The 21,630-nt window shown below is 50.2% G+C and overlaps 1 protein-coding gene across 1 annotated transcript; it reads right to left on the reverse strand.

Moving 5' to 3' along the window:
* Positions 1 to 75: 75 nt before the first annotated feature.
* On the reverse strand, positions 76 to 17,364 carry VSTM2B (V-set and transmembrane domain containing 2B). Its single transcript, XM_062613075.1, has 5 exons — positions 17,156 to 17,364; positions 16,462 to 16,646; positions 14,902 to 14,931; positions 13,869 to 14,262; positions 76 to 764 (listed from the first exon to the last, which is right to left on the reverse strand). Exons 1-5 carry the CDS (start codon positions 17,226 to 17,228, stop codon positions 676 to 678), a joined length of 771 nt encoding a protein of 256 aa, XP_062469059.1. The 5' UTR covers positions 17,229 to 17,364; the 3' UTR covers positions 76 to 675.
* Between the last annotated feature and the right edge of the window lie 4,266 nt (positions 17,365 to 21,630).

The following is a 21,630-nucleotide window of genomic DNA, read 5'->3' on the forward strand; positions in this document are numbered from 1 at the left end:
GGCAGGGAAGGGACACAGCCCTGATGCCCTCAGGGAGCTCCAGGCACAAGGAAGGGGACATGCATCTGCAGAAACTTTATTTCAAAATCTTTTTATTCAACTGTTATCCAGCAATATACAATACAGTTTATAAACAAATGTCTTACCTTGTTTCCAATCATCTTCATTTAAAAATAAATATTATTGACAGTGAATATTAATTATGGTAAGATGTACCTTTTTAATTAAAATGTCTCCAAAAGAAATAATTTAATTAAAAAAGAAAAAAGAAATCCAAAAAACCTAAACACAACAATCTACTAAAAATATTTCCTTTTTTAGGAAAGGCTTTGACCCAACATCTTTACATATTGTAATAACTGCTCAACAGTTCGTGCAAAATGAAGAGTCAGAGGGAAGGTTTAGAAAAGAAAAAACATTACATTAAAATAGAGAAATCAAAAGTGCCATGCACAGAGCAGGGCTTTACACCAGAGAGTCTGGAAACTAGATGCATTATTCTAAGTGGTTTATTTTCTGTGACATCCCCAAAAATATGTTTATCCCCTACAGAGAACTGATCATGCTGCTTGCAGTCTCTTTCTGTCTATCTTTAAAACCGTAGGTATTGTTTGTCAGGAGTTTGTTCAGATTTAAATAGGTTCTTGGCTGCAGAGGAATGGAGGAAGCAGTCGATCAGTGGTTTACTAACAAATGTACAAGCTGATGCAGTAGTAAGAGGGCCATATAGAGGAGTGGATCTGTAGCATAAATAGGTCCTGTACCTAGAACAGAAAGAGACAAGGGAGAAAGAAAGATTTTATTCTTTATCTTGTCTAATATAAAAGATTAAATGCAGAAGAGAAATATAGAAAGATTTATTTTTATATCACTTCAGAGCCAGGGGTCAGAAGCGTAATTTTAATAGTAAAACAGCATCCTCAAGCTATCCAACTCAAATAGCTTTTTCTTCCCCCTCCCAAATCTCACTCCGCTTAGGCCATCTCATTATGCATTACTAATGGTACGCCTAAACTTGGCTTCAGCCAAGTTACTAGCAATAGAGATTTCTATAAATACACCTTAATCTGGTATACAGTTTCTTGAGAAATGGCAGGTATCAACCACCCACTAGTTCAAAGGGAAATGACAAATGCTGCAGCTATACTCCTTGATTAACAGGACATGAGCCCATTTCATTTGGAACAGGAACAGGAAGACCTTGACATCTTCTTTACCTTTCACAGGAAAGAGCAGAATTTTACATTAAAAATGCGCATAGGAGCTGCAGGACAAGAGCACAGTGGGACACAGCAGGGAGTCAACGTCCACATCCATGAGGGGCGAAACGGCTCCAGCTCCCTCGAGGTGAGGTTGTCTGGCACAGACTGGCCTCCGTGGCCATACTGCAGCTAAGGCTGTCCCTGCCTCACAGACACACCGAGATACTTGTTCACCAGGAGAGGCATTTACTGTGTGTCACCATGGCCCAGCCCTCACCCCTGCTTGCAGCAGGAACTGGTGCCTGCAGTACTGACAGCCACCAGCAAAGTGACTGCTGGTGTCAAGTGTGAAAGCATTTTGTGCTCGGCATCTCTGAGAAAGGAACTGGGCCACGTCTACTGAGGCAACTCTCTTCAGGCACCCTGATGTGAATACTTCAGTTGGTCTCTGGAGCTGTGCGCCTCCCTCAGCTGTGGCATGACCAAAGGACATGCCTCGAGCAGCTCCCAAGTAACCCGCTGCTCCTGGGCTGGCTGTTCCACCTGCCCCAGCCTCTATACATGCCTCACCAGCAAAGCTGGCGTATTGTTATCCAGCATAAAAAATACTTGATATTAATGTGGTGGGCAACTGAGGAACTCCCAAAATGTCCCCACAGCGCTATCTCACATGCCTAGACTGTGTGGAGATTATTTAGTTATTAAGGTTTTAATTAAATCCTCACGTGCACAGACACGTGGCTAAGGGCTGCCTATGTAGCCACAGCAAGGCATTAAGACGGATGCAGGATTTTTCTTCTTAAAGCTGAAGATCATTAACAAACACAATTAACTCGTGTAACTGAAGGAGTAACTCGTTAAAGTCTTGCCATAAGGACAGCAGAAGTGTGTGCAGGGAGGTTCACCACAGCTGCTGGAGCTCAGGGTCCGGCCAGAACACGGGACGGAGCATCACCAGCCCGGGGCGCTCAAAAAGCTCTGCTCATCCTCCCTGCCCCAGGACCCGGCCCTGCGGAGCCGGGGTGCACGGGGGGTCTGTCCCTGCATCCCCTCCCTGTGCCGGGAGGGTGGGTGAGGGCAGCAGGAGCCCTGCCCGTGCTGATGCCAACTCTGCGTCTGCCTCTGCCAGCCTGGGAGCAAAGGGGGCTGTGACAGCCATTCCCCAGCCTCAGGGACCTCCCTCCTCCGTCAGAAACAGCCGGTTCACAAACACATGGTACCCGGTCCTTTCCACAAGGGTAACCCCAGCAACGTATCCAGCTACACCAGCAAGAGAGAACAGCTTCCTCACTGAGCAGGATGAAGGTGAAACCCCCCTCCTGTGTCTGCCGGGCTGTGTGCGCTCGGTGGGAGGCTGCTTGCTCACAAACGGCAGTACCCGCACAACGACCCATGCTTCCTGTCAGCGCATCCCCGTTCCCAAGCTGTGAGACGGCTCCTCTCGCTCCCGGGACATGGCACAGCCCAGGGTGGGAATGGCAGGAGCTGTGCCCGTTCCACACCTGCCCAGCACCGCAGCAATGATCGCACCCCGCATATTTACTATGCTCGAACCCGAGGGCAGCGAGAGCCTCTGTGCCCCTGACCTTGCTCTCTCAGTGACCAGGACTGGCGCTGGGGAGATGCCGCTACTGAAACAAAACTGCGCTTTTCTGCGGGGGAAGCCCTGGGAACGCTGAGGAACAAAACCTGCAGAAACGGGCTCCTGGGGCTCAAGTGCTCTTACGCCCATCACGCTGACAGGCTGCTGCGGATGCTGGGTCGGGGTTGTTTCTGTTCTGAATGGGAAGCAGCGTTAGTCAGCTCCATGCAGGAGCTGTGTGCCTCATTACCAACACCACCCCCATGCCAGGTTCACCTTCAGGTGCCAGTTTTAGTTTAAATCTCAGTGCAGAACTGGGAATTAATGCAACAGTCCAAAGTTTTTCTCTTTTCTAGAAATTGCCATGGTTTTTAACCTACATTCTCCAAATTCTTAATGTGACAGCAGAACGTGAGTTCAGACTCTGTTAACAATCTCAACAGTTAAAAAAAATATTTTTACAAACTTACTTGAAAGCAATTATTCTTACTGAACACCAAATGCAAGCTTCTTTTTTTTCCCTGCGCTTACTCAGTGTTATTCTCCTCCAAGACCTCAGGCAGTAGAAGCAGACACACAGACCTTCAGAATTCTCCCTCTGAATATAATTAGACCAGGACTGTAATTTCCAGTGACTTCTCCTTGTTTAGTTAACCCAAACCCTTCTCATTATCTGTAGTATTTATAAACAAGCTGGACTTAGTCTGGTCTTGACGTTCACTGAAGGAATTGCTCCCCCCTGTAGATACGAACAAACAGCACGTGGTGCTGACCCCCAGGATCCTGATGTGTCCCCAACCTCCATCTGAGATCAGGGAGTTTCTATCCAGAGACTCTGGACCAGCAGCACACAGTTCCTTACAGATGCTTACAAGAAAACATTTCATTTATACTTTGAATATTCATTTTGTTATTGCAAGCTTACTTATCACAACAGAGATTTCCAGTTTTGCTTTTAGGTTATTGATATGTATGTGGCTATAAGGGAAGCTCTGCCACTAAGCAGAACAGTAACAGACTGTTCTGTTCCTGGATGGTGAATTGCTCTCTGGCATCACTCATCCTTCTTTTCAATTTACAACATAATGTTTTACTGTAGTTTTCTATTTAGTAATTTGTTTTGTGCAAGCATACATCAAAGTCTGACTTAAAACAGTTCATCTAATTGAAAACAAAAATTAAAAAACAAGAGACTTGTGACACATAGAGAAAATGGGAGGATTCTTTTACAAGCTATATCTAACCAATGGCCAAACCCCCAGTTTCCAGCAGTTGCCTATTTTTCTTCCTAGAAAGAATCTGAGAAGTCCCTTGATGTCTCTTTCTGAGGTGGTGGTAAAATGCAGTGGCCCGTATATATCAAAAGGTAAAAGACATCAGTGGCCTGTTTTTCCTTGGGAGACGGGATAACAGCCACAGCCTGGTCGCTGTGGGAGCAGGGACCCGGCTGGCGCCGCAATGGGCATTTCTCTGTGCAGCCTTTCGGCAGCCTCAGCCCAATCCCCAGAGAGCAGCGTTCTGTAAAACACATTTTTAAACCTGGTGTTTCACCAAGAGGTGAAGGATCCAACTAACCAATTAACCTCACGGGTTCAGCCTCTCAGAACAGAAACTTCAGACTCTGCTTGAGACACACTCTTGGATAAAATGCTCTGGCAGCCTCATACGTACGGCAAAACCAGGGTTTTATACGGGCTGTTGGTCAAGGTTCATTACAGGCAATAATGTCTCAGACAAAACAAATTCTCAGTGCCACACACTGGAGCGCTTCCCCCGAACTGAAGGGAATTTAGCAAACCTCAGATCTAAGATCTTCTTAGAAGTTTTTAATTAAAAAGACACCATCATTAAAGTCACTCTACACTTACTGAAGAGGTAATAAGCTCCACCACATTAGCATTACTCCACGGTCTGAGACATCATCTTATAAGCTGTATAAATCCTTCTTCCACTCGGAAATACAGCACAACCCAGTGCCGCAGTTTTGCTGTTGGGTTTAAGGGCTGTAACTGCTCCTCACCCATTGCTGGTTCTTGAGGAGCCTGCACTAACCTCGACACCCTCCCAGCCAAACCCGGGAGCACTGCAGTACACAGCGTCATCCTTTTGAAAGGAGAAGACAGGACTATGGAGTTCTATACAAAACTACACAACTGCGCTGCGCCCATTGCTCCTGGCCACCCCATTGCTGGGCATGTGCCATCATGCCCAGGCACAACCAGATACAGCTCCAGAGCTGCCCTCTGGTGTTGCTCTTTTTGGCCATGATGACTTCCCAGATGTTTGGTGACTGCGTGGGTTCTGCTCACCACTGAGCACCTACAAGGCACGATGCAGGATTAGTTTTCCACCCATCACACATTTTTATTTATGATTCACTGGATTTTGGAGCAGCTTTCCATAACCCATCTCAAAAATACGCCTCATAGAAGCCAGCACACATTTCTACACAACCACGCAGGTATGAGCCAGTGATCCTGCTTGCTTCCTTCACCCATGCCAGCAAGGGTTTTAAAGTGCTTAATCTCCACTTTGAGACAGTAAACTACAGCATGGCCAAGAGCCCTGGAGCACCGTGCAGCCCCTGTCTGAGCATATACTATGAACAACGGGTCACATACACCATGGGGCTATGGACAGATCAGAAAACAACTTGGCTGGCAAGGGGCGGGAGGTGCAGTCACACAGGGGAACAATGCAGACAGGAAAGGCTGTTCTGACAGGAGGGCCAGCAAAGATAAGGGTTCCTTCTGCAGCTCTGCTCCCTCAAGCGCTGCAGTGCTCTGCAGGGAGTTGATGTGTGTGAGTGCCCAGGACAGGATGGGCAGAGGCGGAGGGGACTCAGGGGTGCTCCTGAGGACTTGCACAGCCCCTGAGATGGATTCTGGGTCTCATCAGGGCTCATTTCAACCAGGACTCATTAAGGCCAAGCTGTTCTCAAAACGTTAGGATGGACAATCCCTCCCAAACACACACACAGTGCATGGAGCAGCCCAGTCCTCAACTCTCCTCCATGGGGGCTCTTCCTTTTCCTCCTGGGTCATAAGGACATTACTAGACAAAAGCTAAATGATTAGATGGATAATGGACCTGCTCCAGTTCTACAGTTGCTGCAGGTCTGTATGGCAAGACAATCTTGTATCAAACACAGCTGCTGTCATACAGAAAGAGGGACAGCTAAACTGGTGGGTTTGATTAATGTTTGGAAGTGCGTATTACGTAAAGAGCAATAAATACTTAGACCTTTATCAAAAATGTATCTACTTTTTTAGGTTACCAGATAAAAAAGCAGTTTGTTGTCAACAGGCTGGTAAAAACTCATTTCACCCAAGTTACAAGAAGCAGGGACACACAATATGGAACAGTTGGTTCATTTCCCCTCAACAGTCCCAGTTCCCCTGTGAAAGCCAGAGAAGCTCAGAGCCTTGCTCCACCTCCTCCAAGTGCTACAAGTGCTACACTGGGCTGTGAAAACGGTTGCTCTGAGGTGCTGGTGCACAGGAATGCACCCTGGATACTTAGAGTCATTCACTACAGAAGGATTATACAGCTGTCATACAAACCCCAACAACAGCTTAAATACTTCACACTGCTCTGCATTTAAATAAGCCAGGAACTTCCCTCTTTCAAGACATTCCCATCAACAGATTTCTGCTTTGGTATCTATGAGATGATCTCTTCTCACCAAGTATCTTATTCAAGAGACCCAAAAGATGCAACTCTGGATTAATTTCATTTCCAGAATTTTCCGCAGCTCCATGATCTAAGACTCACTTCACAAGACTGAGCATCATTATTTCACTCCTTGACACCTGAATAATGAGAGATACAAAATCATCTGTAATGCGATTTGGTGGAAAATGAATTTTGAACTAACACTTACAGAAAAGTAACTAAATTAGCGGTGGTTCAGGTGGTAAATGTGCATCCAGCCCCACACGTCTTTCCTCAGGAGCACTGTGTGAGCAAGGCCACGGCATATGGACCTGCACAAACAGCAAATAGCACAACTCAGACCACCCCCACCATGAGGCAATGAAGAATCCTGGTGGCTGAGGTGGGTCTGGGCCATACCCTCGAGTTTTTTGCTGTAAGCAGGAGGACTAAAGCCACACTGCAAAGAGCACACCGCTCCCTAAGCCGACACTTCAGGAACAGACTTGTAATAAAAGCCACACTGGAAGGAACCACAGATTTCCCCTTCTGTAACTGGTACAAAAGCTGCAAATGTTTGCAACCCAGAAACAGAGACCAAGACATCATAGATCTCACTTCAGTGTCTTCTAGAGTGTTTTTGACTTGGTTGGGATTAGGAGGAAGCTGCCAATGTAGTTGTAATCATCACTCCAACCAGAATTACCGAAGTTAAGCAGATCTGACTGCAGATTATCTAAGGATTTTTCTTAGATAAATAACCCTATCCCGTCCACACTTAAAGAACAGAGCTGAGAGCATGGGCAGGACACATGGAAACGGCTGCAGGGAGAGCCTGTGCCGGGCAAAGCGGCAGGGGCTGGGGTTTGCATGGGATTTTTTCTCTAACAAACAGTGACAAGTTGGGAGTGACCCACAAATCCACAGACCCTCCACACCTCCCCAGTGGCAGATATTTGGTAGATGTCAGCTGAGTGAAGGCACTGCCCTGCACCGAACTCCTCAGGATAAGCCAGCGAGGGGCTATTTGGAGAAACCATGGACATGGACATTCCTCTGGGTCCTCTCACGTGTGGGATTCCTGCTGCACAGTGCGAGTGGGTCAGAACACCGACCTCATCACCGATGCAGCAGTGAAGCAGTTCTAACTACCCCGGCTGCATCGTCTTCACCCGTCAGCTCCAGCGCACGTGTGGCCACTCCACGTCCCGGCCCGGGCCATGGGTCCAGGTAACACCAGGCACATGCGTGGGTCCTGTGCCCCCAGCTCCAGCCCCAGCGCGGGCAGGGCTGCTCCTGCCGGCAGCAGCCACCAGGGCCTCGGCTGTTGGCTCGTTGCTGTTGTGACAGACGCGTTCCCCAACAGCCCATTTTTCCCAACACAAGCCCCCCAGAGCTGCCCATTACTGACACACGGGGTGGCTCCGCTGCTACCTCATTTAGAAACAACCCGCAAACAGCAGTGCAGGACCTGCCAGCATTCCAACTGCTTTAGCAAAGCTCAGTCACAGCCCAAACCAACCCCCCTTTACTGCCAGCACAGCCCTGCCAGGCTCTCTCTTGTCAAGAATTCCCTGATATGAAAACAAGAAACGCCTTCCTGGCAGGACTGCTGCAAGAGGCATTTCTGAGCACATCCTGCCTTACGTCTGCTCTGCAATCACTGACCACCACTGCTGATACCTTCTCAAAACCAGCCCCAGTTTGCCTGGACAAACTCTCTTCTGTGACTGCTGAGCACACCACGGCAAGTATTAGGGGCCTTTATAGTCCACAACACAGCTCAAACATTACTTTACATCTGTAAAGCTGCACCAGTACAGCAGAGGTGGGGAAAGTGTAACAGTTACCCACCTCTTGTGAAGGACACAGACCAAGTTAGTGATTAGTAAACACCCATTTTGTAATGTATCTCTTGAAACCACACATAAAGGGCTGGCATTATACATATATTCCTGCCCCAAATGCTGTTTGTTCATGCAACGAGACACATGGGCACACTCAGCCTTTCCTCATACAAATGCCAGATTTTCACTCACTAATGAATCCATCTTACATAGAAATCAAGACCAATGTCAGGTACAGCTTCCACATTCATTAAGGAAGACCTGGAATACCCCTTTCATTGTGTTCAGTAGTATTTCTTTAAACCAATTTTCCATTTATAACTTGAAGGTATTAAAGAAGTTCAAATAATATTCAGAATTCATACAGGACACTGCGCAGGCTCTGGCATAGGTTAGCACAGTTTTGTCTGTCCTCTGGGAACAAGCAAGAACACTGAAAGGTGCTACTCAGATCAACTCCATTTAAACAGTACAAACCCACCCTAGCACTGCTTGTTTCTATCCTAGGTAATGAGGTGACGTGGTGCTGCCATTTGTGCTTCTATGCAGTTTGGGAAATAATCCATATTGCACACACAGAAAAGAAGGTATTTGACCTCACTTGTCCCCAAAGCAGTCTAATTTGCCTAGATATTAAAGTGCTACTGATGTGTATTTAATGGGAATTCTTTTTGCATGTTTATTATCCAGTGACATTTAGGAGGTCAGCCTGCTAATTCAGTTATGGCCTCTGTCTTGCTACTTTTAAAGTAAAGGAAAATGGGATGTGACCCAGGTTGCATATAACTACAAATAACAACAGCTCACAAGCTCATACATGGTCTCGTTAGAAGCACAGAGGGGTGAAGCAGACCCAGGCACTCTGAGTGGAAAGGCAGGGAGGCTGAGCAGCAACACAGGGACTTCCCTGTCCTGCTATTTTGTGCCCTGTTCATCTATCAAAGACTAATGAGCTGCATGGGCTGCTCCTCCCGCGAGCCTGCAGAGTCATTCCAGTTCTGACAAAACCAGGAGAGCCCTCACCCAAAGTTAATTCAAACTCAACCACAGCCCCTCCGACAGCCCAGCTCGTACCCCAGAGAAAAGAGTGTGTGTTTGCTTTCCTGTCTCCAGGCTGCAGAAGCATACCTTTTGCTTCCCAGTGCTCAATGGAGGTAACTCTCTCCCATGTGGTCTCCTGCCTCAAGGCAGCCTGCCACAGCCTGACCCTGGGCATGTACTGCTCTTAGGAGCATCACAGGAGCTGTGCACGCACAGAGACTGCAAAACTACGACCTGGTGCTTTGTTATCTCAGGCTGTGTAGCCCACAAGCAGACATGCTTCTGCCTCAGACATGAAAGGCTTGGTGGGGGGAGAAGGGAACAGGCGTGAAGTGAAGACTTATGTTCTTCCTTGCTGTGTGCACTTCATCTCTGCATAACACACAAGCCTGTGTCCTTCCTAGAGCACTCTAAGCATAATGAAGCACAGTTTCTTGTTTCACACTCCCATCCTTGTTTATTTTATTTAAAGGTTTCACTTCAGAGCTTTGAGGCTAGAGATCAAACAAACAAGAGGGAATTTGGAAGCTGCAATGTCTCATCTAGATTCTGCTCAGAACTTAAAAACTGCCCCCAAGCCAATACACAGTGCCCGTTTTGGAGACAGTCTGGTATTATCTAACACAGGCAATCTGCCTCTCCAAAGGTCAGCACAAAGATCCTTGTTTATTACTTCACCTACTAGGTGACAAAGTTAAGTCTCATAACCAAGGCTGGACTTGAATTTAAGAGAGCTGAAACTAAATTTTGGGATTTAATTTCACAGCTGCCGCACACTCAACAAAGCTGGGCACTGCTCTTACTGCCATTTGTCCACCTCATCCATCCCAGACCTCCTGGGACAGAGATACTGTAAGTCTTGCTCAGGGATGCTCCTACACCCCTACTTATCCAATACAAACCAGGACCACTTCCAAACACAGTAACAGTACATGCAGTCTTCCATTTGCTAACCCCAATTTTCTTCTAAAGCAAAAGATTCCATTTGTGTGTAAATATTTAAAATGAAAGCCAGGAAAAGACTATTTTCCTTTAGAACCAAATGGACAAGGGCTCCTTCACTGACACCATTAAACCCAACGATCTTAACAGCAGATCTTTGCCTCCCTGCAGCCTAAGTGACACGTTCTCAGTTTCCAAGTCAGTGTACCTCACCAGCAGACAGCAGGAATCAATGCGACTCTCCTGAGACCACAGCACTGAGGTTTAAACACTGCAGATAAAATTCTGTATAATTAGCCAGCATTTCTGGCACAGTGGGCAATTTTTCCATTACACTGGATCCATTCCTGTACATGCTATAATGTTGATCACAAATTTATACTAACCACAATTTCAGATGACTTCTCCAAAACTATGGATTTCGATTTTACCTGGTTTGTCAGATTTAACTCTGTGCTTTTACAGAATCTCAGTAACAAACACAGTTATTTCAGTAAGTCCATGATTCAGTTCAACCTGGAGATGGAAAGAATAATGTTTTTCCAAGGTGCATGGCTGGGACCCCAATAGAAGTCAACAAGAGAATTGTGGGCATGTCCAGAAGCACCATTTAACCTACAAACACATTTACTGGACTGCAAACACGGAGAGGCCCTAACCTATTGCACTGGACATATTGGGAAGATTTCTATTGCAAGGAAAGTAGGATTAGAACCCAGCTCATGCAGGACACTATGGCTGTGCCATGCCACCATCCTTTAGGCAGAGCTCTCCAGCATATAAATGAAGGTGTTAACCACTGACGGCAAATCCATTGTTTGAGCACATTTGTACTTTTATACAGAGGAAATATCCCCAGGTACAATGAAAAGACTTACAGACACTGAAGACTTGAGAGTAAATGTACTGGATGATTCAATGACTACATGCAGATTTGGTGCAAGTACTTATCTGCACGTGTGTTGCAGAGCTCAAAATAGATTAATGAAGCACACGTGTTACGCTACTATGTATATCCATAACTCAACCAGCAACACAGGTTTAGGTCCTGCAGTCTGCTACATTCATGTGAACAACGGTTTAGTTTGATTTGATGACTCTACTGTGTGGAAAACCAGCTATGACACTGCTTGGAAGGGGTGGACTCCAAACTCCGAAAGGCTTCTAGTTTCAGAGGTGAAAGAAGAGTTAAACCGAAGTATTCCCTATAAAGACACTGCATTATTAAAAATAAAAATTAAAAATAATTACTGTACCTAAAATAGCTCTGAAGAACACTAACATATAAATGGGAAACTCTGAAGCTTGAGAATGTAATTGTCTTTTAAGACATTCTGAAGCAAGTTTACTGCTTCCTACTGCTTATCAAACATGAGTGACAGCACTGCAGACCCCAGCTTCCCATTTTCTCACAAAACCAGGTGATGTCCCTGCAAGTCCATACGACATCAACTTCCATGTTAGTATTTATGTGGTGTATACCTGACTAAGTCAGTGCTGTGCACAACAGGAGTTCTCTGTCCTCTCCACTGACTTAAGCCTTTTGCTGGCATGGGACCTGTCCCAGTGTGGCACGGTTCACAGACAACACTGTGCACAGGAGGGATGGCACAGCTGGAAACTCTGATTTAGCCTGCTCCATAGCCCTCTTAGCATCAGTCTCCATCTGGAGATCCCCACAAAATATTTTTCTGCATTCCAGTACCTTTTCCACCGATTTAAGTCATTCCATTATCCCCACTGCTGGCCACAGTGCTCGTGATTTATTATCAGAATTTAATCCAGCCTAGAAATGATGCGGCAGTGCCATATCCCCAGACCACAGACATAGATAAAATCAGGACAGACTGAAGTTTAGATGATCTGGGCAGGAGGTCTTGCCCTAACAGCCATATGTGACAGGCTGCCCTGGCGCACACATTCACACCCATCTGTTGAGATGGAACAGAGCCCACTGCACTTCCACCACCCTGGTTTTAGTTCATGGGCACGACATCAGCTCTGGTTCGGTCAGCAGGGTGCAAAGCTGTGAATCCTCAACCTAACTTACTGTCAGCATGGAAAGCATTGCAAGAATTCTCACTAGGGTGTGTGTGGAAGGAGGAAACATGGAAACAACGACCAACCCCAGGCTCCTACAAGGAAAGAAGATCTACCCAACAGGAAAACTGCAGATCATGAGCATTACAGCGTCCAATTTAATTTCTTGAGGCTAGTGAATTCAAAAAACTGAACGTTTTTATATGCCCACAGGCACCTGCAGTTAAACCTCACGAATTATCACTTTGTCTTCCACAAGACACCAATGAACAGCTAGCTTGAGTAAACCCGAGTTTTCACACGTTTATTTCCACATGAGAAAGAAACTAAATTATTCAGAAATAGCTAAAGGTAGTGGCCAGATAAAACCCAGCACTTGTGCAGCACCCACAGGTCACAGTGATCCATCGACACCTGATTCCCATCACTATGAGCCCTGTGAGTGTGAAGAGGTATCAGGAAGAAAGAAGCGTGAATACTCCAAGTGAGGATTATGAATCTGCGGAGGGGAGCTCAGGGCCTTCCCTGCACAGCCACTGGCATAAAATTGTTTCCCTTCTCCCTCAGGCAGCTTGGCAGGGACCTCTGCTCAACATGAGCCAAGGGACAGCAGCTGAGCGGGGAGCTGAAGCCCAGCCGGAGCAGCACCACAGCTCTGCAGTGTGGCACACCTTCGCAGTGCAGATTTAAGACTGTCTTCTCTGAGCCAGCCTTTGTCATAAGGTAAAGGAGGGTTTACCACAGCCTTCTCTATCTAGCTGTAACACGGTAACGTGGAGATAACAACTTAACACAGCATTAACCGACAGACAATCAGCATTAGTGCAACTTTTACATTTGCAAACCATTACAGAGCACAGAATCTTCAAATCTTACCCTGCCAGTAACGCAAAGGTGGACGGAGCTCACTACACAGCGTTTAGCACTTGCCATCCACACCTGGCCTTGATGCATGGCCCAGGCCTGCTGAGGCTGATCAGTGGGTTTCAGTCCCCTGCACATCAGCCCTGGCTTTTCTCTCGCCTGAGGCTGCAGCTCATGTTCAAATAACATCCAAAAAGCTGTGTGTGAGTTGTGAAAGTGGGGCCTCCACCCCACAGCTCCCACTGAGAGGACTCAGCACCCACCTCCCCCCCCCCCCCCGACACCCTCCTGCCAGCTGGTGAGGCAGGAATGAGCTTTCGGGTGAAGGAAGGACATTTACTTAGTTGTTCAGCTTTAGCATCACAGTGATAGCCCCACCTGCGACCGAGAGGGTTGTGGTGCTCAGCCCTAAGCTGAGTGGTGGGCCATGGAGATGCTGTGAGGCCTCGAGCATCACTGCTCTACAGACAGAGCTGGGCTGGTTCAGCCCGGAGAAGAGAAGGCTCCTCAAGGGGAGCCCTTAGAGCAGCTCCAGTGCCCACAGAAGTGGTAAATGCCCCATCCCTGGCAGAGTTCAAGGCCCGGCTGGACGGGTCTTGCCGCACCCTGCTCCGGTGGAAGGGGTCCCTCCCTGTGGACGAGCTTTAAGGTCCCGTCCCACCCGAACCGCCCCACGGTGCCCCGCGCCTCCCCTACCTGACCCGTGCTGCTGGCGGAGGATCGCAGCCTGTCCGGGGGCCGGCGAGGCCGAGGTGGCTGCTGCGGCGGCCGGGGCGGTGGCGGAAGCGGCGCCATCCCGTGGGGCCGGGCGCTTGCCGGGCCCTGGCGGCGGCGGCGGCGGCGTGGGGCGGTCGTTGTGGCCGTGCCGCCGCGGGGCCGCCCCGCTCTGGATGTGCGAGACGGCCTCCGCCGCCTGCACGTCGGGCGGCGCGAAGCGGGACAGGACGCGCAGCAGCGCCTGGGCCCGGTGCTCCCGCGTCTCGTCGTCGCTGTAGTCCGCCACGCGGCACTGGTAGACGCCCTCGTCCTGCCGCCGCACGCCCGACAGCCGCAGCCGGTGCGAGATGTCGTTGCCCTGGACGCGGACGGTCTGTAAAAGAGCGGGCGGCTCAGCCCTGGCCCTCCCCGCAGCCACCCCGCTGGCCCCGCAGCGATCGCTCTTGCCCCACGGACGAGTCTTCCGCGGTCAAGAACCCCGAGCCTGGGCTGAGCGCACCGGACTGAGCGCACCGGACGCTCCCGCCCAGCACCTCGCTGCTGCAGCCCCGTCCAGAACCAGCCCCTGCTCCCTCCTCCTCGCCCAGTCCCGCACCGAGTCCCGCAGCGCCCCCAAAAGCCGGGCGGGCTGCAACCCCCCCCCCCCCCCCCGCAACCGCTGTGCAGGCCATGCCCCACCGCAGCTGCACCCATGTCCTGCAGGATCGGCAGCGAAGGCGCCGGAGGTTTGCAGAGGACAGGGACAAAAAGCAAACTTCTCCCCTGATCCACCCCACTGTCTCTTCCAAGCGTGGCTAAGCTCGGGCTGCAAGGCAAGCATCACCTCCCGGTTTGTGAGGAATGAGACCTGACTGCGAAAGCAGCAGCGGATTGAGAACGAGAGAAAAACCGTGCCCCAGGAGCGGGGCTGCCGCGAGCCCGGCGGCACCCGTGTGTCGGGGCAGGAGGGGCCCGCAGGAACCCCACGCGCGGGAGGAGGAGGGTGCACTGCCCCGCTTAGAGCTGCACTTACACTGATTTTGGTCGCATCCTTACTTGTCACCTAAAGGGACAGAAAAAAAGCGTGATGAGACTTAGCTCTGCCAGCACATCAAGATGCTCATATTCCCAGCCCAGTTTAAGGACAGGACGTGGACTCTGCTCACCATAAACACAACCCGTGTGTGGCTGTGGAGCTCCCTAGGTGATGGGAAGGCACCAAACCGGTGCTCAGCCTGGGGGACAGTCCTGGTAAAGTGCCTGCAGCACCCACGGAAGTGTTGCCTTCACCAAGGGTGAGAACAGCAGCCAGGGGAACGCTTGTTGCAAGCTGTGCTGCTCCCATTGCTGACAAACACCGAGGGAGACACTTTACCAGCAGTGTTAGCCCAGCAGCGCAGAGCTCGGGCAAGCAGGATCCCACACTGCTCAGGGAGAGTTTCAGTCCTGAAACACCCTGGGAGCTCTTATCACTCTCTGCATGTTACTGCCAGATCACCTAATACTTGGTTATTTTTTATCTCCAGCCAACTACTGTAAACCCAAGCGATGCCTGGGATCCCGGCGATGCACCTCCCAGCAAGATGCCATTATTCTCCAGGCATGCCCTGCCATCGTTTATTGTGAAAGCAACTCAGGGGTTTTATATAAGGTTAAAGAAGACATTTAAATCCAAGCGATTTACTTCCCTGTCTGACAACTGACTTACACTTTCCTCAGCTAGGCGGCATCGCGTGAGCTCAGCATCTCTGCTTTGCATCTCTATTTGAGCTCTGCAGGAAAACAAGCCACAGAGAGGGGAGCTGGCAGGGGGGCTGCGCAGGGATGGAGATGACATGGCCTGAGCAGGGGGTGGCAAGGCTTCAAGTCCTGCTTCACCCCACCCCTTGTACAGCCCCGTTTTGCACAACAAGGTGTCTTGAACTGGGGGAGCTGCAGAATGGACGGGCTTATGCTGGGGAAATGCAGCTGAAGAATTTAGACTAGAGCCTACCCTCAAGCCAGGCGGCTTGCTAGGGGGAGGGGAAAGGGAATGCAGGATTTAACTGCGCTTCATGCATTTTAATTGCCACATCCGACTGTCTCAAAATGTCTTGCTGAGCTCCAGATATAGAGAGTGTACAGGCACCCCAAGAAACTGTGCGTTTGTCTATGCAGATTGATATGTACTTAACATGCCAACAGGAAAGGATCATCCCTCATGCTTCCCTCTGCTCTATCAAGGAGCAAACAGAGGCTCTCCCACCTTTCACAAGCTTAGTCCACAAAAGCACAGGATTTTCCTTATCCCCACTTCATGCTCATCTATTTTTGACTGCCTCTCACGGGTCCTCACTGCTGATCTTGCAGCAGGACATTTATAATTTTCTATTTACAATGCTTAAAGCACTGATGCAGTTTCCTGAAATTAAGCTGCCCTTGGTGCATACCCTGTCCTCCTCCATCCCATGGAATGCCAGGGATCCCGGTGCCTCCACCTGCTTTCAGGCACTGGGCAGGGAAGTGCTCTGATCTCTGGGACTGCAGAGTTCATCTGCTCACCCTCCGACCACGCTGCACGCGATGGAGAGAGATCTCCATAGCACTGCATTACCTTGCTCCTGCTGCCAGGGACACTGATGGCTAATTCGTGTGCAAGTTCTCTGGCTGGTTCTTTAAGGTACCACCACTGGATTTCCAAGGAGTAAGAAGTGGATCCGCTGGCTCGGAAAGCACAAGGCATCTCAATATCATCTCCCTCCCTAACCGTCACATCTTTGGGAACTTCGGTAAAGGTAGCTGGGAGGGGAAGAGAGTTACAAGGGCTAGTTAACGGGAGGGATTAAGAGGCAGATCAGTCCTTTCCAGGGCAACGCAAGCTGCTCCAGCTCAGGGCTGGGTGCCCACCGACACACGTCTTCCCCGTAGTTTGGCGACCGCAGGATAAGCGCACTGGGGCCAGCGCCGGGCCGGCCCCCGCCACCCTGCCCCCTGCGGCGGAAAGGGGACGTTTGAAGAAGCCCTTGAGCCCCTGCTCCTGCCGGGAGAGCCCTCGGCTGGTGCGGGGACACCCGGGTCCCGCCGCCCGCTCCCCACATCCGGCGCGGGGACGGCCCCGCGCTGTCGGCAGCTGCGGCCGCAACAGAGACACCTTGTTCTGCGCGCCCTGCCCCCTCCCGCGGGGACGGGCCTGCGGCGGCTGCCGGCACCGGAGCCCCGACGGCTCCCCGAGCCCCGACGGTCCCCGCTACCGAGCGGCGCCCGGAGCGGCGGCTCCCCGCGGGAAGAGGCAGAAGTCGCGGACTCACCGGTGACGAGGAGCAGCAGCGGCGCGCCGAGCAGCAGGCAGCGGAGGGTGCCCCGGAGCCCCCGATTGCCCATCGCACCTGCGTGTGCTGCGGGCGCGGCCGGGCTCAATCCATCGCACAGCGCCTGGGCTCCTTCCCGGAAAGCCGCCCGACCGGCCCCGGGTTGCGGGGAAGCGAACGTAAAATCCACAGCGGCCGCTCGGGCTCACTCGCGGCGTTCCCGGGAAGGCAGCGACAAACCCGTCCCGTTCCCCGCTCCGCCGCCGCGGGGTTCAGCTGCCCCGCGCCGCGCGGGCGCTCCCGCTGCCCACAGGCGGGCAGGCGAAGCCGGGCTGTGCCCCGGCACCCATCGCGCTGCGGGGCGGCGCTCGGCGCTCGCGGGGAACCGGCTCCGGACCGTGACCACGCTCCGCTCCCGGCGCCGGCACCTCCCGAGCGGCGGCAGGGACCGCCCCGAGCCCCGCCTCCGTCGCGAGTCGCCGCCCGCTCCCCCCCGCACCCCCGGGGGGCCCCGGGCCCGCTCCGCAGCTGCCCCGCGCGGGCAGGACCCGGGAGCGTCGTGGTTAAAAGCCGGAGGCGCTCCCAGGCGCAGGCACGGGCGGGAGCTGCAGCCGCGGCGCTCGGCGTCTGCGCTGCCGGGAGCCTGGGGCCGCCCTGAGAGGTTCGCGGGTTCCGCGCTGAAACGCCGCCAGACGTCACCGTGCGGTGCAGGCCCAGCTCCGAAAGGCCCCGCGCCCCGGCGGTGCGGGTCCTGGCCTGCAGGAAGCTTCCTCTGTGCCTTCAGTGGTTCCGTTCTGCACCGGGGTGCAAAGCTGGGGACGCGAAGGTCTGCAGGGAGCACATTACTTGGAAAATTTCTCTTTCCAAGTAGCTCAGTAGGACCCGCTCTCAGATGGGTGCTACAGCCACATTCCCAGCTAACCCCTGCCCGGTGGGGAGACGCCTGGAGGCTTTGGCAGCTCCCACCAGGAAAACCGCGGCACGGCTTCCACCCGGGAGTTTCAGGAAAATTTGTGTGGTTCTGAACAGGGCTGAAACTGCACCAAATCAGTTTTCCCGTTGGATTTTTTTTTTTTTCTTCAGAGCATTTTCAGCCGCTCCTGCTGATGGTATCACGGTTTTAAACTGAATTTTAAAACTGATGGTATCATGGTTTTAAACTGAGAGGGTAGTTTTAGATCGAGGTGAGCTCTTAGGCAGAAGCTTCTCCCTGTGAGGGTGCTGAGGCGCTGGCACAGGGTGCCCAGAGAAGCTGTGGCTGCCCCATCCCTGGCAGTGTTCAAGGGCAGGTTGGACACAGGGGCTTGGAGCAAGCTGCTCCAGTGGAAGGGGTCCCTGCCCGTGGCAGGGTTGGAGCTGGAGAAGCTTTAAGGTCCCTTCCAGCCCAACCCACTTTGGAATTCTCTGGTTCTGTGATTTAAATCCTGTGACAGGCCTCTGGCAGGTCCGCGACAGCGCCTGGCCCTTCTCCAGTCTTTACTGGGAGGCTGCAGGGCCCAGCTCACTGGGCAGCTGCAGCAACCCCACCAATCATAAAAGTCTTTATTGTAATAACTATTCAATCAAATAGCCTAATAATCACTTAGACTTTGCTTTTCCACCCAAAACCTCACACAGTAGGCAACACCTTAACTCCTTTCCAACCGTAATTATTCTATGATTCTACGGTCAGTGTTGCTTTTCCGACATGGCCTCAAGTCCCCTAGCGCTGCAGTCAGTTCTATGAGCGCTTGCCAGAGTCCCCGTGTTGTGCTTCTCCTTCTAGGCCCCACACAGGGAAAGATGTACTGGGGGGTAGCTGTGGGGTGCCTGGGGGTAGCTGGGGTAGGTCCAGCAGCACAAGATTTCCAGTCAACCTCAGGAACAGCTCCACTGGGTCCCTGCTAGTGAGGCGAATCCAAGACTTGGTGCCCTCTGCAGCAGGATTGATTAGAAAACTCCAGATGGATAAAGAGAATCAAAACACAATCAATTTTTATATCAAATTACTAGTGACATATCATATTTGAAAAACTGTTACTTAAGTTGTTATTAAAATTGATGTTTAAAAATTTCTTCTGAAATTGCTGCATTGTGAAAATTCATAAAGGCTGGGGATGTAAAAATAGACAGCTCATGTGAAGTCAGTTTTGTTTCCTAGATATAAAAAGTGAGTAATAAAAACGAGAAGGAAAGTCAAATGCATTTAAACTTAGTTCTGTTTTAATAAATCTAAGGTTGTTATTATAGTAATAGCGTTGCTGAAGTGAAGACAGTTTTATCTTGAATGCATCCCTCAATTTATAACATTAAACCTTCAGTTCTACTGTATTTACTGCCCACCAAATCTGATTTTATATGTAGCAGCTGAACACTGAAGCACTGACATCTCTGTGTTCAATTAAAGTAAGGCATTAGGAACACAAGAGTGTTTTCCACAGGCTGAAGTTAAACTAATAACACTCTTTTTATGTTCTTCTCTTCTACTAACACTGTAATGGGGGGCTATTGTGCTCTACATTGGCTGGCAAGTACTCTGTGCAAATCATTTTGCTCTTAGGATCATAACAACATTTAAGTCATTTATTGATTCAGTCCTGTCTGCAAAAGGGACTTCAGAGTGCAGGAGCTGTCACTGCCTCCACAGGTGAGGAATGTTTGGAATACCACTGGGAGAAGCTCCCTTTGTAGTCACTGATATTGCAGCAATATCCACACCAGTATCACCCACACCAGCACCATTCACACCAGCACCATCCACACATCACTCGGTGTGATCAGGGAGACTGTTTTGGTGCTTAAAGCAAAGACCGTGTTTTGGTGGTGACTGTATTTTGTACTGTAACTGCCCCAGATGTCACATTAAGCTGCATAGCGGGGGGTAACTATTTTACACCCAGGCAAACTGAAACTGGCTGTCTTTATGGAGAAATCCCATGCCATTTCCATAGCTTTCCGCTTCCAGATTTATGTGGAGAGTATTCTCTCCGCTGTAGGACAAGCCAAAATGCAAGAGCATTTGTTCTGGCAACAGGACTCTTCATCACTTTATCCACATGGCTTTGTCCCAAAGCCATGCCCAAGGAGATGGTGGCAGGAGGAAGCTCTGAAGTCCTCTTCCTTGCTCCTGAGCACCTTTCCAGGGAAGCCAGGAGGAGCCTGAAGGAGCCATTGGATGAAACCAGCCGAATTCCTCCTGAAGGGACAGTCACCTTTGTCATCAGTCCTGCTCTCATATTCCATTGTCAGCCCCAATCACCCTCTGATGTGAAGAGTGGGAGCATCACTGAGATCGAGGGGTGCCCACTGACAGGGGTGAGGGCCTGGAGCTCGCACGGGCACTGGGGCTGGCAGGACTAGGGGTGGCACAGTGCTGGTGCTGGTGCTACTCTGCACCATGCTTTATGGCAACTCATGAAATCCCTGAAGTGATTCCAGCTCTGTGGAGCTGATGACATTTAAGAACATTTCTCCCTGCACTTTTTTTAAATGACTGGTAACCCCTTTATTTGAATAGCCAAAATTCTTTCTAATGGCTGCTTGAGGAGCCTTTAATTCATAGCCTGCTGCTTGGAGTTAATTCATTCAGAAATTAAACCAGCACAGGTCACCTTTGGAAAGGAGAAAGCTGCAAAACCACCCAATTTCACACACACAAAGTGTATGTGATGAGACATCTACCTTGAGCTGGTGTGAACATCCCGCAACATGCTCCATGTGATGTGGTGTTCCTACTGTATTTTAGCAACCTTCACCTCTGCCCTAAATCCTCTGGCAGAAATAAGCCCTGTTCAACACTACTCTTAGATTTTTGTCAAGGTTTTTCTTCTTATGTTTCTCATTACCCTGACGTGTTTTCATAGTCAGAGTGGCCAGTTTTGCTCCTACTGATAAGAAGTAAATGCTTTTGCAAAGGACTCCTGTGAAAGTGGAGCTCACAAATCTAGAGAAAGCAAAAGAGAGAGATGCTAAATGTTCATATCTCTGCTTCCAGCACATTGACCTTCACTGTGGAGCTTCTGCCTCAGAGTAGCTCTTAAGAACAGGCTGGTAACTGCCAGCCAGGGTGCCTCTAAAATGTCACTGGTTTAACATCTATTCAAGAGGTATAATTGAGTTTTTCCTCCCTTCTCCCCACCTCCAATTTCTAATCCCAGTCAGCCCCAAACCACGCTGCCTTTGTGTTCCCTCAAGAAGGCTGTAAAAGGTCAGGAATGCTGCCAGTTGAGAACCCGGATTGTTCTCCATGTACATGGTGACTTCCATTTCCCCTCTGCAAGCAGGGGCTGTGCTGCCTAGAAATTGTTCCTGGCTCCACGTGATGGGTAGAAGTCTGACACAGTGTTTGTGAAAGAAGTGTCTGGACTTACATTAGGAAATCCAGGTTCAAACAGTTGGACTGTGCTAGCCTTTTGTTGCTGAGCCTTACTCTGGATAGGTGATACTGCTGCCAAAACACTTCATTTTACTTTCCATGACTCTGGCTAAGGTGCAGA

This window comes from Pezoporus occidentalis, unplaced genomic scaffold, assembly GCF_034315485.1.
Source record: "Pezoporus occidentalis ecotype Australia unplaced genomic scaffold, CSIRO_AGI_Poc_V1 ctg163, whole genome shotgun sequence".
Classification (NCBI taxonomy): domain Eukaryota; kingdom Metazoa; phylum Chordata; class Aves; order Psittaciformes; family Psittacidae; genus Pezoporus; species Pezoporus occidentalis.